Source organism: Bacillus rossius, chromosome 6, assembly GCF_032445375.1.
Source record: "Bacillus rossius redtenbacheri isolate Brsri chromosome 6, Brsri_v3, whole genome shotgun sequence".
In the NCBI taxonomy this organism is placed as follows: domain Eukaryota; kingdom Metazoa; phylum Arthropoda; class Insecta; order Phasmatodea; family Bacillidae; genus Bacillus; species Bacillus rossius.
The window spans coordinates 21654531-21668203 of record NC_086334.1 but is presented as its reverse complement, the minus strand read 5'-3'; the positions used below and the strand labels follow the sequence as shown (position 1 = coordinate 21668203).

The following is a 13673-nucleotide window of genomic DNA, read 5'->3' as shown; positions in this document are numbered from 1 at the left end:
TATACACACCAAAGCTATGGTATTTCGATCTATTGACATTTCTTGATGAAACAGCAACTGTTACCGGGGGGAACAGACTTTGGAAGACAAATAATCGCAAGACACTGAGTAGAATGTAAGTAACTTGTTATTGTTTTTTATTGTAGAATTCTATAATCATGTTTTCTTGGAAGGGCACACTCCCCTCATGACTGAAGTAGTTAGTGAAGATTTGACGCACTTCCTTTCCTTCTTCATACCGATACCTGGAGTTAGACTGAGATAGTGACACCGTTGGTGCCACTTCTCGCCACTCGCTCAGATGACATGCACAGTTGTTAGTATCCTCTCGATCAAATGAAGACTCAGTTACATAAAAAGTGTTTTTCTTTATCAAGAAATTATGTAAAAACACAACAGGCTAATGATCATGTCAACTTTTTCCATGCTTAACAAGATTGTGGTATGGAACACCCTAAATCTAGTAGCTAAAATGCCGAAGGAATTCTCTACAACTCTTCTCGCATGAGAGTGTCTATAATTATAAATGCACTCTTTGTGTGATATGTTTTTCAAGGGATACGGTTTAAGAAAATGGTTGAGGCCAAAAGCACTGTCGCCCAGGAATACATAGGGAACGTTGTTATTAGTTCCAGACAGTGGGCTAGGAGGTGGTAAGCCTAATTCATTTTTTAACAGTTTCTTGTAGAAAAGAGTGTTTTGGATTACTGTAGCATCGGAGACACACCCATTCGTACCTGCATGTACATAAAGGAACTCGTATTTTGCGTTGACAAATGCAAAAAGTATTTTACTGAAAAATTTCTTGTAATTGTAGTACAAGCTTCCGCTTCTTGTTGGCTTTACGATCGCAACGTGCTTTCTATCTGCAGCGCCAATAGCGTGACTGAAGTTCCACCTGTTTGAAAATTCTCGTTCTATTTCTTTCCACCCATTTTCAGACGATGGTATCCGAAATTTAATAAAAGAATAAACATTATATGTGCTAACGCGCATTACAACATTCCATCTGTACTAGGCCTAAACGGGATCTATTACGCGGGTAGAGTAAATTGGATAGCATTACTTGCCCTAATTCCATGGGTGAAAATCTGTACGATTCCCAAAGGGGGCCCGTGGGATAATGGGTATAGTTCCCATTTCACAGTTAAGATTTTGCAAGCGCAAATGGGCCCCCTCAGAGAGATATATATTTTTTTAATTTCAGAAGCGCCTCCCTCCCCAACAGGTTGCTATGATTTAATTTAAAAGCAGAAGTTAACTGATGAAAGTAATATATCTGAGCAATTATTTACCATCATGATATAGTGGTATAAACATTTCCCAATTCCCTCCAAGATGCTTTCATTGGCTGTTGCACCATCGTCCGGAGCCGAAATAAAAATTTATTAATTTCCTTCATGTGTACCACCTCTCTCCCATAAACATGACCGTCCTGTGCGTGGTTACGTAACAGTAAACATAGCGCTTGAATCTTGTTCAGGCAAAAGAGACGGATCACGGAAACACAGCAAATTGTAACCAATGGGATTACATTTTAAGGTTACCAAATATTAATTTAATTATAAAATATATTATGCTTCGAGATCACAGCACGGACAGAATTTACGTACATAAAAATAAGCGAAAAATTTTAGTAGAACATATTATTGTACTTGAAACAATTTTTAACGTATTTAGAACATAAACAAACATGGCTAATGGCGTAGCCAACAACTCTGCTTCTATTATTCGCACGGAGCAACGCAAATCCGTAAGGGTTCGTCTCCTGCATGATATTATAGAAAAACTGTTTCGTGAGATCCGGCCCCGTTTAAATGTCACTGTTGAACGGGCCATATTTTAAATTTAGGTTATGTAGAAAACAGTAGCGCGTAGCAAAATGCCTACCCGTGCGTGCTGCGTACCACATACGGCAAGTCCTGTCCATGGGCACGTGGCACCGTTGACGCTGCCTAGAGGTCTGTCTGTATGCATCTGGTACTTACGAGATCCCCCAACACAAGTAATCGCGCTGGGAATGAAAAAACCCGCGGTGTTTCCTCCAGCGTGACGTCATCGCATGAAGCAGGACGTAAACTGCGCAACGATGAGTTCAGTCAAGGTAATGGAATGACTATGATTGGATCAAGGTTATTGGATTGCACGTAATGGAGATTCCAGAGAGCGCACTCGTCGGTTCTCAGACCAAGTTTTTCGGATCGACCAGTTACACCATTTCTAGACAGGCGTCCACTTGCGATCCCGAGGGTCCTTCGCGATAAACGTGGCGGACGTTTCGGGGTGTTTTATCGGGGTACTCTATTTCTGAAATTTTAACTAATTTACCTAATTAACATTTTTTGTTCTGTCACTAAAATTTTCAACAGATATTTACTAAGTGTAATAACTTTAGTGCACTTCGCAGCTTATCTGAACATTTTTAATCAACTTCTGATAGTCATATCAAGTTCGTCTTGCACAGATTCCAACTGTAAGTATAATAAAAGCAGGTATTTTCATATTTAAACACAACTTTCAAAAGTGCCAGGTTTAACTGGACCAGTTAGATATTGGCAGGGACAGCCCTGGTGCTTAAGGTGTTAATGGTACTACTTTTTTGTTGGTGCACAGTTCCAGGAGACTTTTTTAAAGGTCGTAAATAGCTTTTGAGAATTTTTACTTGGGTTTTACTGCTATCCTTGTTAAGAGTTAAACTTAATACATAAAAAAAATAATTATATACCCACATATAAGTATATGATATAGCCATACCTTCTTTTTTTTTATGAATTTTTTATTTTCTGGCATAAGATTTTACTACCAATTACCTAACGTTTACAATCGTGTTTTCAAATGCGTTAACATGTATCAAATTCACCACTCATAACTTGCACTTAATTTGAGTACACCATTCCTTTAATCTCAAGTAAAGTGTTTTGCTACAGTGTTCCCACAAAATTTTGATGAAGTATAAATTCCTGACCCTACCAGAAAACAATTCATACATGCTTAAATCATAACATTTTACTTGAATTTACTAATGGTGTGTCATTGGTAATGCAGATTTTTTTTTTTTTTTTTTTACCATGAATAGACATGTAAACAGAAAGAGTTCAAAGGAAGATCAGTACTAGTTTCAATAATCAACTCGTACCAGCATCTGGCAGATCTCCGTCTGCAATGTCTACGCTGGTACATCAACAGACGGAAGCTTCGTGCTTACGTTTCTTCCTTTTCCTATAAAGTCTGCTTCGTCCTACATCTGTATGTGACACCATTTTCTGAATCAACATGTTTGCTCTTTCGAGTCACTGTTTTCTGAAATTCTCGTTGCATAAATTTGTTATATTCTTCAACATTCACAAATTTTGCATTTTCATTATGTAACTAACAGAATCATAGTATTACTGCAAAAGGTCTTTAATCTAGCATGTGGGTGCATAATTTTTTTTTGGTCATGCAGGATTAGCGATTGTGCCCAACTGTACAAATTACTGGGAATACCAAGGAAAATTAATAAACAGTACAATGGTAATTGATACAAGTTTAAGCAATTCTACAGGAAGAAGAAATAGAGATGAGCTTTGGCCTTAATCATAAATTCATTCATTACATAACTGTACTAATGATATATGAAATGTAACATACTAGAAAATAGGAAACTGTACTGAAATGAAAACATACAGTAACGATAACCTCTGAGCGAACTAAAAATGCTGGTATTTCTGGAATGTGACCTGGAAGTTAAAGCTGGACTCACAATGATCCGTCACCTTTGTCTGTCACCCGTCCCTCGTCAACAAGCCGAGTGGTTCACAATGATCTGCATGTCCGTCATAATATTTTTCCATATGTATGCCGCCAACAACTATAAAGGCATATAGTTCCGAGGAAATTTCTCTTGTAAAGGTTTACCAGTTGGACTAGAATTTACACTAAGCATTTATAAATGTTTAAACAAAGTCTAAAAAATGTATTTAAATATATTTTTGTCTCAGACAATTATTTTTCATACCAAACTCAAAACGTGTTCACAGGAAAGTTAAGAAAATAATACAGAAGCAGCTTAGCAAATAAAATAAAATCTTTAAAAATAAAGATATGAATGCCTTTCAGACATTTTTGATGTTATAATTTCATCCGTCTGTCGAAAGTTAAAGCTTGACAAGGTTTTGACGGACAGATGGAATTTTATGGGCCATCTGATTGGCTGAATGTCAGGAAAATTTCTTATCAGCAGATGAGTAAACTCTTATCCTAAATATATGCATACACTACTAGCTTACTGCATGCAGTTTTTTTTACACAGTTTAAAAATACTCAATTTTTGTAACATTTGACTATGCGATCTAGAATCTCTATTTGATGTATTAATGTAAAAAATATATATATATATATATCTGTTCAAGTACACACATCATGTGTAATGCTGTAACATTGTCTCACACAGTTTCATTTAAACATAGACAATATCAGGAGTATTTTTTTCCTGATCACAAATACTTTCAAGTGAAATTCCTGAGTTTTAAGTAACACTCAATGAAATTACTTTCCTTTTACCATATTCCCGACTCTTATCGACTGTGGGAAGTCTGTGGCTGCAAGACGGGAAACAAGCAGAAGGTATGGTTGACCACACTTAGACAAGAGTGGTATCTAAGAATAATCGCTCCCCTCCTCTAAACACTTTCAAACAAATACTTATCAGTAATCACGCAAAATGGTGCCATTTGGCCACGTAGCTGACTGCAAGATGAGTACCCAGGTTCTCCAGTTATCTGTCGTGGTCTGGTCTGCCATCAGCAGCCAGAGCTCAAAAATATATGTATGTGATCAATTTTAACTATTTAATGTCAAAACACAAGAATCAAGAATCAAAAAGTTGAAAAAAAAAAAAAAAAAAAAAGACCCACCTCAAATAAATCAAAACATATCTCAAAATTAAGTACACAACATAAATAATACATGCACAAAATAAATACAGACTGCCACAATTATATTAATATTACTATGGGAATATGATTCCAAACTATTCTTTCATCAACATGTTAATTCTTTAGTATCCTTTTCCCGTAGAACCTTATATTTAATAAATTATATAACTTACTATGCATCTAATATTGAATCCATTCTTACTCTTTATTTGTCCTTAGTTAGAAGTAAACTCGAATATTGCTCAGTTATCTGGAACAGTATTAACACCACCGACAGTGACAAAATTGAATCCATACAAAATAAATTTTTCAAAATAATTAGTTCTAGACACCATCAATTACCCAAATTAGAATCTCTTTCAAATCGTCGCATCCATCTGGATGCCCTGTTTGTGTTTAAGTGCTATAGTTCAAAAATTAATTGCTTATACTTACTTGATAACTCTGGTATTCGAGTCCCGCAGTTCAAAAGCCGCCTTTGATCCCTATTATGTTCCTTACACAATAATAATGATTTAATTTACAGACTTATCTCAAATTTCAATAAATATGAAAATTTTATTAAAAACTTCAAATTTTAATTTTTATGATTACCCTAATATTCTGAGTAATTTTATAATCCAGTTTATTCTTCCAATTTTAGATCAATTAGTTAAAATTATCTCAGTTGCTGTTTTGTTTTGTTTTGTTTGTTATTGTGTCGTCCTTTATTTTCCTGTGTAGGTTGTATTTATTCGCTTGTATGTGTCGTCTTTTATTATCCTGTTTATGTTGTATTTATTCGTTTGTATGTGTCGTGTTTGTATTACTTGTTCTGTGCACACCTCTAAAGCTTCGGCTGTTGGTGTGAATGTCACAAATTTTTAATAAATAAATAATAATAATAATAAATAATAATTTTTGTCAATTCCTTGTTCAGTGCTTACTGTGTACGCATCTAAGAATGTGAATTTCAGATAATACCTATGTATGTTACGCAGATAATATGTTCATGATCGTGTTTAATTTTAATAAGTCTGATTTTGTTCATAATGTTTAACCATACAGCATATAGGTAATTTTACATTGATATAAATGGTACACAAGCTTATCAATTGAAAATAGTTTGGCAAGACTCAAGTGAAGTTTACTGTACATCAGTTTGACTCAGCTCTATTTCTGAGATGCACCCCTAGTTAAGTAACAACATGGTCTGCTGAACCAGTTGCAATACACCTGCAGAGATCACAGGTGTAGAAGTTTAAAATAGAAAATGGTGGCCTGAATGGAGCACACACACACATATTTACATTTTTTCAATTGATAACTTTGCTCAATGGATTTAGAATTTACAACTTCAATTACTTAGAAAATAAAATCAGCTGTGAAAGTTCATACCATGATTTATTTCATGATTACACAGAGAAAATACGGCAAGTAACAACAGTCGAGACTTTGTACATTGTGGCTAGAGATTCGTTCAGTCCCCACCACTGACAACATGACAAAGCACTCACCACACTTTGCTCTGTCTTTCATGAAAATAATATTCTCTTTACATGTGCACGTAACATCTACATATTAAAAACAATTTATCACATTCTTACACAAATTCACTTTTTTACGAACTCTGGGCGAATTCTTGGATGTGATTAAAAACTACAACCACAAATAATGCAACAGGTTCCACTTATAACACATTAAAATCTCAATATTTGTGCTGTTGTCTGCAGTGACAACCAATGTGTGCGAAGAAAATTGAAAGTTGTGCCAAAAAGGAAGACGTATTCTTTCGCTTTACACACTAAGTGTGTGTACCTTGCCCTCAAATAAACTAAAATTGATGAACTGATAGATGAAGAACTATCATGATGATCAATCTGCATGATGCTCAGGAATTTAGAGGGGAAAATGCAATAACACACATTGATTTGTTTCTTTGGTACCTTACAATGCCATGAACACCATCCCAGTACAGGTCAAAAAACATCAGTGCACCACATTACAACTGCAAGACGTCATTGCTTTAGTTTTTGCACCACGGTATTACAAAACTTTTGCCAAGTATGAAACTTAATGAAAACAAACTGCTTTTTTGTTATAAATTCTACAATTACAATTCCTATCACACTAACAACTTTCAAACAAAATGGCTAAAAGTGAATCCCTCAAGGACTCTTGCTTGTGTGTTCCACCAGACATAACAAGTAACACAGAATATGACTTACAAATTCCTGCACTACAGCTAATCTACTGATGGCTACATCCTAAACCAATCACACTGTGTGTCCCGTAAGTCTTTATTGGCACACAACACACACACACACACACACAAACACACAGTTATGCAAAACTCAATTTCACACCACTTACACTTTGACTTCAGAGAGCTTAGCTTGGAAAATGGCATAAATATATTATTTCAATGTAACAGTGACTTTTTAAAAACCGATATGTCCATGTCAGATCTAAGTCTCTCGGGATTGCGCGACAGAAGCCAGAGGCAGGGACATGCTCAGCACAGGGCTACAGCAAAGTGGCTGCTATCTGGCTTCATCACTTTCCCAAATCAAGACCTTCTGCTTTACCAATTACAATGTCAACGTAGTATTACATAGTTAGGTAAAAGTCACTAAGATAGTGCAAAATTTCATGTAAAGTGTACTACATATATATTTTTATACAATATACCATCATCATGTTTTCACAATTGCTCAATAAATGCGACTTAAAAGTGAAAATAATTCAAGTCTATAAGTTTCAAAATCATGCATTTTTGCAAAGAAAAGCACTACCAATTAGTAACTGTAAACGTATGCTCAGTCAAAAATTTAAACAAACTGCAATTTTTTCATGTATCAATGTAACGATGTAGTTTAAACATATCATTTACATCTTACATCAGAGCTAGCAAGAATTAAAAATAATTTTATTCTTTAAAATACAATGAGTAATCAGTAAAACATCACTGCAACCTTTAAGTTTTGGTGAAATTACAAAAAGTATTTCTGATTGAAAATATATATTATTTTAATAAAGACTGTTACATTAAGTGTAACTGCCAATAACATACTAGATATATTACTGGCTACAGAAAACATGGCTGCTAAATTAGGTATTAGCCATTATATCAAGTATAAAAAATCTCAAAGTACTTTCTGGAATTCAACTAATTAACTACACACTAACAAATGAATTGATAAAAACACAAACTATAATAAATATCATATAAATCACATTATATACTAAAGTTTCTTGACCAGTATTGAAGACATATTAAAAAGTGACCATTCCTATCATTCAAAACAGAAATACAACTTTCTCATCATGTAGAAACTCAAATTTGAAATACAACATACATTAAGCTTGAAATGTGTATGTTTATTGGTGTTTGTTCCTTTCAGAAACTTTCCTTAGATGATTAGATGAATGTTTTCAAGTTAATTCTAGCATTAAATATGGATTTTCAGCAGAACGAATAAACACATACTTTATCGGCATATAAAACTCTGCAATATAAAACTTGTGACACAAGTATGCATGGGTAACTCATTCATACCTGCATTATATGTTTAGTAATAAACCACAGTCACTATGCACATGGCAAGCTTTGTAAACGGCAATAACAGATATTCTCTTTACTAAGAATGCAATGCAGGTGCCAATTTTCCCCATGCCTTTTAAAGTATAATACCACCAAACCCTTACTTTAATCAGGGCTTTTAAAAAACATCAAAATACAATGCACTTCAGCAAAAACTAAAAACACATAAGAAAAAAAATAAATGTTTCATTTATAAGTCACGGTATCAGCGTGACATGTCCTCCAATGTAAATGGTACACCTGCACTAAGACGTTTCCCTAAAGAACTAAAAAGCTTTCCTACGTCTAGCTGCCAACCTACTGAATACGGTAGGTGTCCACTCACTGTCGGAACTTGCAAAAAAAGTGCTTATCAACCTTTGATTATTCATTTGACGTAGATGTCACATTATTTTGTGATCTGTGATGAATGAGGCAAGGTGAGAGTTTTCTGCTTGTGTTTTGGAGTTCTGTTGGTCGAGGGATTGTCTAGTAAGGTGCGAACCTATTGTATCCACTTCTGTACACAGCAGCCTAGAAAATAAAAAGAGTAAAGTTACTACAGCAAATATTAATGACACAGAACATAAAGTTCTTTAAAATATATAAATTCTGAGCTTAATTTAATCAGTAATATAATTCATTATAAAAAAAAAATCATCAAACTTAAACATGTATTGCATATATTCCCATTTAAATAAATAAATAAATAAAAAAAAAAACATTATCATTAAAAATTTCATGCGAATACAAGAGAGGAGCAATCAAGATTACCAACTTAATTAATGCTGAAAAATAAACAAACAGTCTGATCCACAAGAGTCAACAAGATAAATGTTCTTGCTCACCCCATATCCAGCAACAGGTCCTATGCTGTGGCCCAAGTAAGGATCTGCGTATTCCCTACCGTAACTGCAACAAATACATAATATTTACTATGAAAAACAATTTATGTTTCGAGGTTTTATTGAAAATGTTAAGTTCTGTTGACACATATAACATTCCTTTATCTGCTAAACAATGGTCCACAAACAAAATTTTTGGAATCCATTGTGGTAAACAAGCGCATAAATTTTTTTCTTATCGTGTTGTAAACTTTTAAGACTTAAGAAATAACATTTCTCAGTACATCTAATGAAATATATACTATGCCTATAACCTATAGCTACGCTAACTACTCCTCGTAGTCTCAACCACGTTTGGATCCCTCCTTTCCATTAGAGTTACATGATCCCTTGTTTTATACAGTTTGAAGGAAAGGAACTCCCAAGACTGCCCTTATTTACAGAATCAAAAAATTCTGCTTGCAGGTAATCTAAAACTAAAAAATCATTTTGCCCATCTCAGTTTTTTTTTGGAAGAAAAAAAAAAGGGGGGGGGGGGAGGGGGGCATAATATACACACACACTTTCACATGCACCCACACAAAATCTGTCCTTGTGAATTGCACCCAGAATATTTTTATTACTAAATTAATTTTGTGAACACTGAACCACATTAATTTAAAGAAGACTTCAAATTCTAAGCCCTAACAAATTGTGAGTACACCACTGACTGACATCATCCGATTGGTGCTCCCTCTGCTCGGACAGACAGTTATGACCTCTTGATGACTCACGGGCGTGTGTGTGTCACCTGAACGAGCCTTCGGCGCATCATGGTGTGACAAGGGCGGCCATGATTTGATATATTGATTGCCGCCCACGTGGCTATCGATAAGTGTACAGATGTATTCTGGTATTCCTCTGTCAATCAGTAATTGTTAAATTGTAAAACAACCTATTTTAAAAAACATTTTATTACCAACTGTCATTATAAATAAGCAATGTTTGTTCACTACGCGATTACGCCTTGAGACCTCGCCCGAGTCGTCTTTTGACACCGCATATGGTGTGCAAAACATGAGTGTCAGTCGTCACTCATCCAGCACCAAGGGTGAATGTGCTCGCACAATGCGGAATCTGCATTGTTAATCACCACAGTTAATTATCCATCCTAGGGGACGCGATCAAAGTTACGTAAACTATCTCGCAATAAATTACACTCCGAGTAGGTGAACTAGCCGAGAGGTCCTCTTCCAATCAGTCCTGGCAGAGCTGCGGGCCTAACAAACTAAGGAACACCTTAATTAATCTTGGAACAGTTGGGGCAGGCCATATATTGACCACATAGTCTTTAGAGTAACTGTGACCTAGTGAAACTGTGTGCTGCTACATTTATAATGCCCCACAAACTACGACAGATGATTTTGTCAGCATTGGTACGGCAGCAGCGTGTTAGTAATAGTGACATGAGTATGATTTGTCTTGTGTAACTCTCAAATGCTTCCAACCTTGATATGTGCATCAAGTCCCAAAACACCATTTGTAGATGAATTTCAGCCACTGTAACGAGCCCTCAGCTTACGTACGACACAGGCAACAGACCATGGCAGCACCATGTACAGGGAGAATTCCATGTATTAAACGCAGCATCACGTCAACATCTTTATTATTTCCACAAACCAACCTCCAGAGTGGCCAACAGCCCAGGGAACCCTTGCTGGTGCATACCCGCTGTCTCCAGCCACGTGGCCAACAGCCCAGGGAACCCTTGCTGGTGCATACCCGCTGTCTCCAGCCACGTGGCCAACAGCCCAGGGAACCCTTGCTGGTGTATACCCGCTGTCTCCAGCCACGTGGCCAACAGCCCAGGGAACCCTTGCTGGTGCATACCCGCTGTCTCCAGCCACGTGGCCAACAGCCCAGGGAACCCTTGCTGGTGCATACCCGCTGTCTCCAGCCACGTGGCCAACAGCCCAGGGAACCCTTGCTGGTGCATACCCGCTGTCTCCAGCCACGTGGCCAACAGCCCAGGGAACCCTTGCTGGTGTATACCCGCTGTCTCCAGCCACGTGGCCAACAGCCCAGGGAACCCTTGCTGGTGCATACCCGCTGTCTCCAGCCACGTGGCCAACAGCCCAGGGAACCCTTGCTGGTGCATACCCGCTGTCTCCAGCCACGTGGCCAACAGCCCAGGGAACCCTTGCTGGTGTATACCCGCTGTCTCCAGCCACGTGGCCAACAGCCCAGGGAACCCTTGCTGGTGCATACCCGCTGTCTCCAGCCACGTGGCCAACAGCCCAGGGAACCCTTGCTGGTGCATACCCGCTGTCTCCAGCCACGTGGCCAACAGCCCAGGGAACCCTTGCTGGTGCATACCCGCTGTCTCCAGCCACGTGGCCAACAGCCCAGGGAACCCTTGCTGGTGTATACCCGCTGTCTCCAGCCACGTGGCCAACAGCCCAGGGAACCCTTGCTGGTGCATACCCGCTGTCTCCAGCCACGTGGCCAACAGCCCAGGGAACCCTTGCTGGTGCATACCCGCTGTCTCCAGCCACGTGGCCAACAGCCCAGGGAACCCTTGCTGGTGTATACCCGCTGTCTCCAGCCACGTGGCCAACAGCCCAGGGAACCCTTGCTGGTGCATACCCGCTGTCTCCAGCCACGTGGCCAACAGCCCAGGGAACCCTTGCTGGTGCATACCCGCTGTCTCCAGCCACGTGGCCAACAGCCCAGGGAACCCTTGCTGGTGTATACCCGCTGTCTCCAGCCACGTGGCCAACACCCATCCCTGAGAGACTCTCGGGCACTAGCACACGTAAACGCTAGATAATGCTCTGGGTTCAACCTTCACCGAAATTCCTTCCCAGAGGCAGGCGGGCCCCTATCTCCATATCTGATTTATCATCACACACTTCGCCCTGGAAAACCTAATCCGTTAAATTTTATTTTTTGGAATATTAAAATTGAAAAACACGTATTGGTGGCACATCACAGCACTAATAGGTAAATTGTTTTTTAATATTAATGAAAAATGTTAATTATATAAAAATATATTTGATCAAACTACATGAAATAGCATATTTAACTCTCAGAAGCATGGGTATTTCAAGTAGTATATTTTATTGCCAACAGCATGGTGTTTGAAATGAAAAAACACTAGAACACAAATCACCGATTTTGGTGGAGGAATTGGCCAAGACTCGTAGTAAAGAATGATCTTAAAATTTTCCTGGGAATACATGAAAATACCATAATTACGATGGCCAATGGGGGTTTGAAACCAAAATCTCAAGAACACGAGTTCAGGGTCTGAATATTGTGTCACTGCCTGACCTGATCCACACTGCATCCTAGTCTCCAGCTTCTTTATTTGCAATAAATTAGCGACGTAACATTTTTCTTCTGACTTACAAGATGCTTCAATCACTGAATGACACAGCTGTTATAAGTGGCACATCTTCAATTCTGCTTTTTCCAGGATTTTGCAAACATTCCACTATTTTAATCTTGTCCTGGAACAGGGCTGCATCCTTCAAATATAATATAATGACTCTTCTTTGGATTGTGATCCTGGATTCAACTGTTGCAACTAACCGTTTCACAGAACAAGAATACCAAGTTTCTTGAATGGGTAGTACACCATTCTGACAGGATAACCAATTAAGATACAGTGAAACCTCGTTAATAAAATACAGGTTATTTCAAAGTTCGCGTTTATTCGAACACTTTTAATTCCCCTTCAGACTGGGATAGCATATTTAATGTCAATCAGTACGGTTAATACGAAATATTCGTTATTATGTATTACGAAGTAACCTCACGTCCGCTCACGTAGTGTACTATTGTTTTATTATCGGATAAACCGAATGAAATTTTAGAACAAGAATCGCACACTTTAATCACGTGCACGCAGCTTCACTATAATTCTGTTAACGGCAAATAATTTGTACGGTAAATGGTCTACAGTCAAACCTCTATCTATCGAACTCGCATGTATCGATTGTCCGTGTTTATCGTATACTTTCTACGGTCCCGGCAAAATTGCCATACAACTAAGGTTAAAAATTAATTAATTAATTAAGGTTAAAAAAGTCCGCTTGTACCGATGTTCGAATTATCGTTTTGTCCGCATTAATCGTACAAAATATGTGGTCCCGTCACTATAAAATATAATAGATGATCGTTTAACCATAAAGATTTTGCAGAAATAACCATTTCTTAGAAAGAAACCGTCATAAAAACAGAAACGATAGTATACAGTAGTAAAAATCAACTTAAATCTGCAGCCAAGTAATGGAGCACGTAAATATGAAGAAAAGACAAATGAACAACAACTTACGAAGAAATTGGATGATGTACCATAACTACAGT

General features: G+C 37.6%; 1 protein-coding gene across 37 annotated transcripts in view; it reads right to left on the bottom strand.

Moving 5' to 3' along the window:
* Window positions 1-6280: 6280 nt before the first annotated feature.
* Window positions 6281-13673, bottom strand: part of LOC134532836 (RNA binding protein fox-1 homolog 1-like) — a 166018-nt gene continuing 158625 nt past the window's right edge. For all 37 annotated transcript variants that reach the window (XM_063369791.1, XM_063369784.1, XM_063369767.1 and 34 more), the window contains 2 exons: window positions 9327-9390; window positions 6281-9012 (listed from right to left, as the gene is read on the bottom strand). In XM_063369791.1, coding sequence (XP_063225861.1) covers window positions 8968-9012; window positions 9327-9390 — 109 coding nt within the window. In that variant the 3' untranslated portion in view covers window positions 6281-8967. The remainder of the gene's footprint in view (window positions 9013-9326; window positions 9391-13673) is intronic.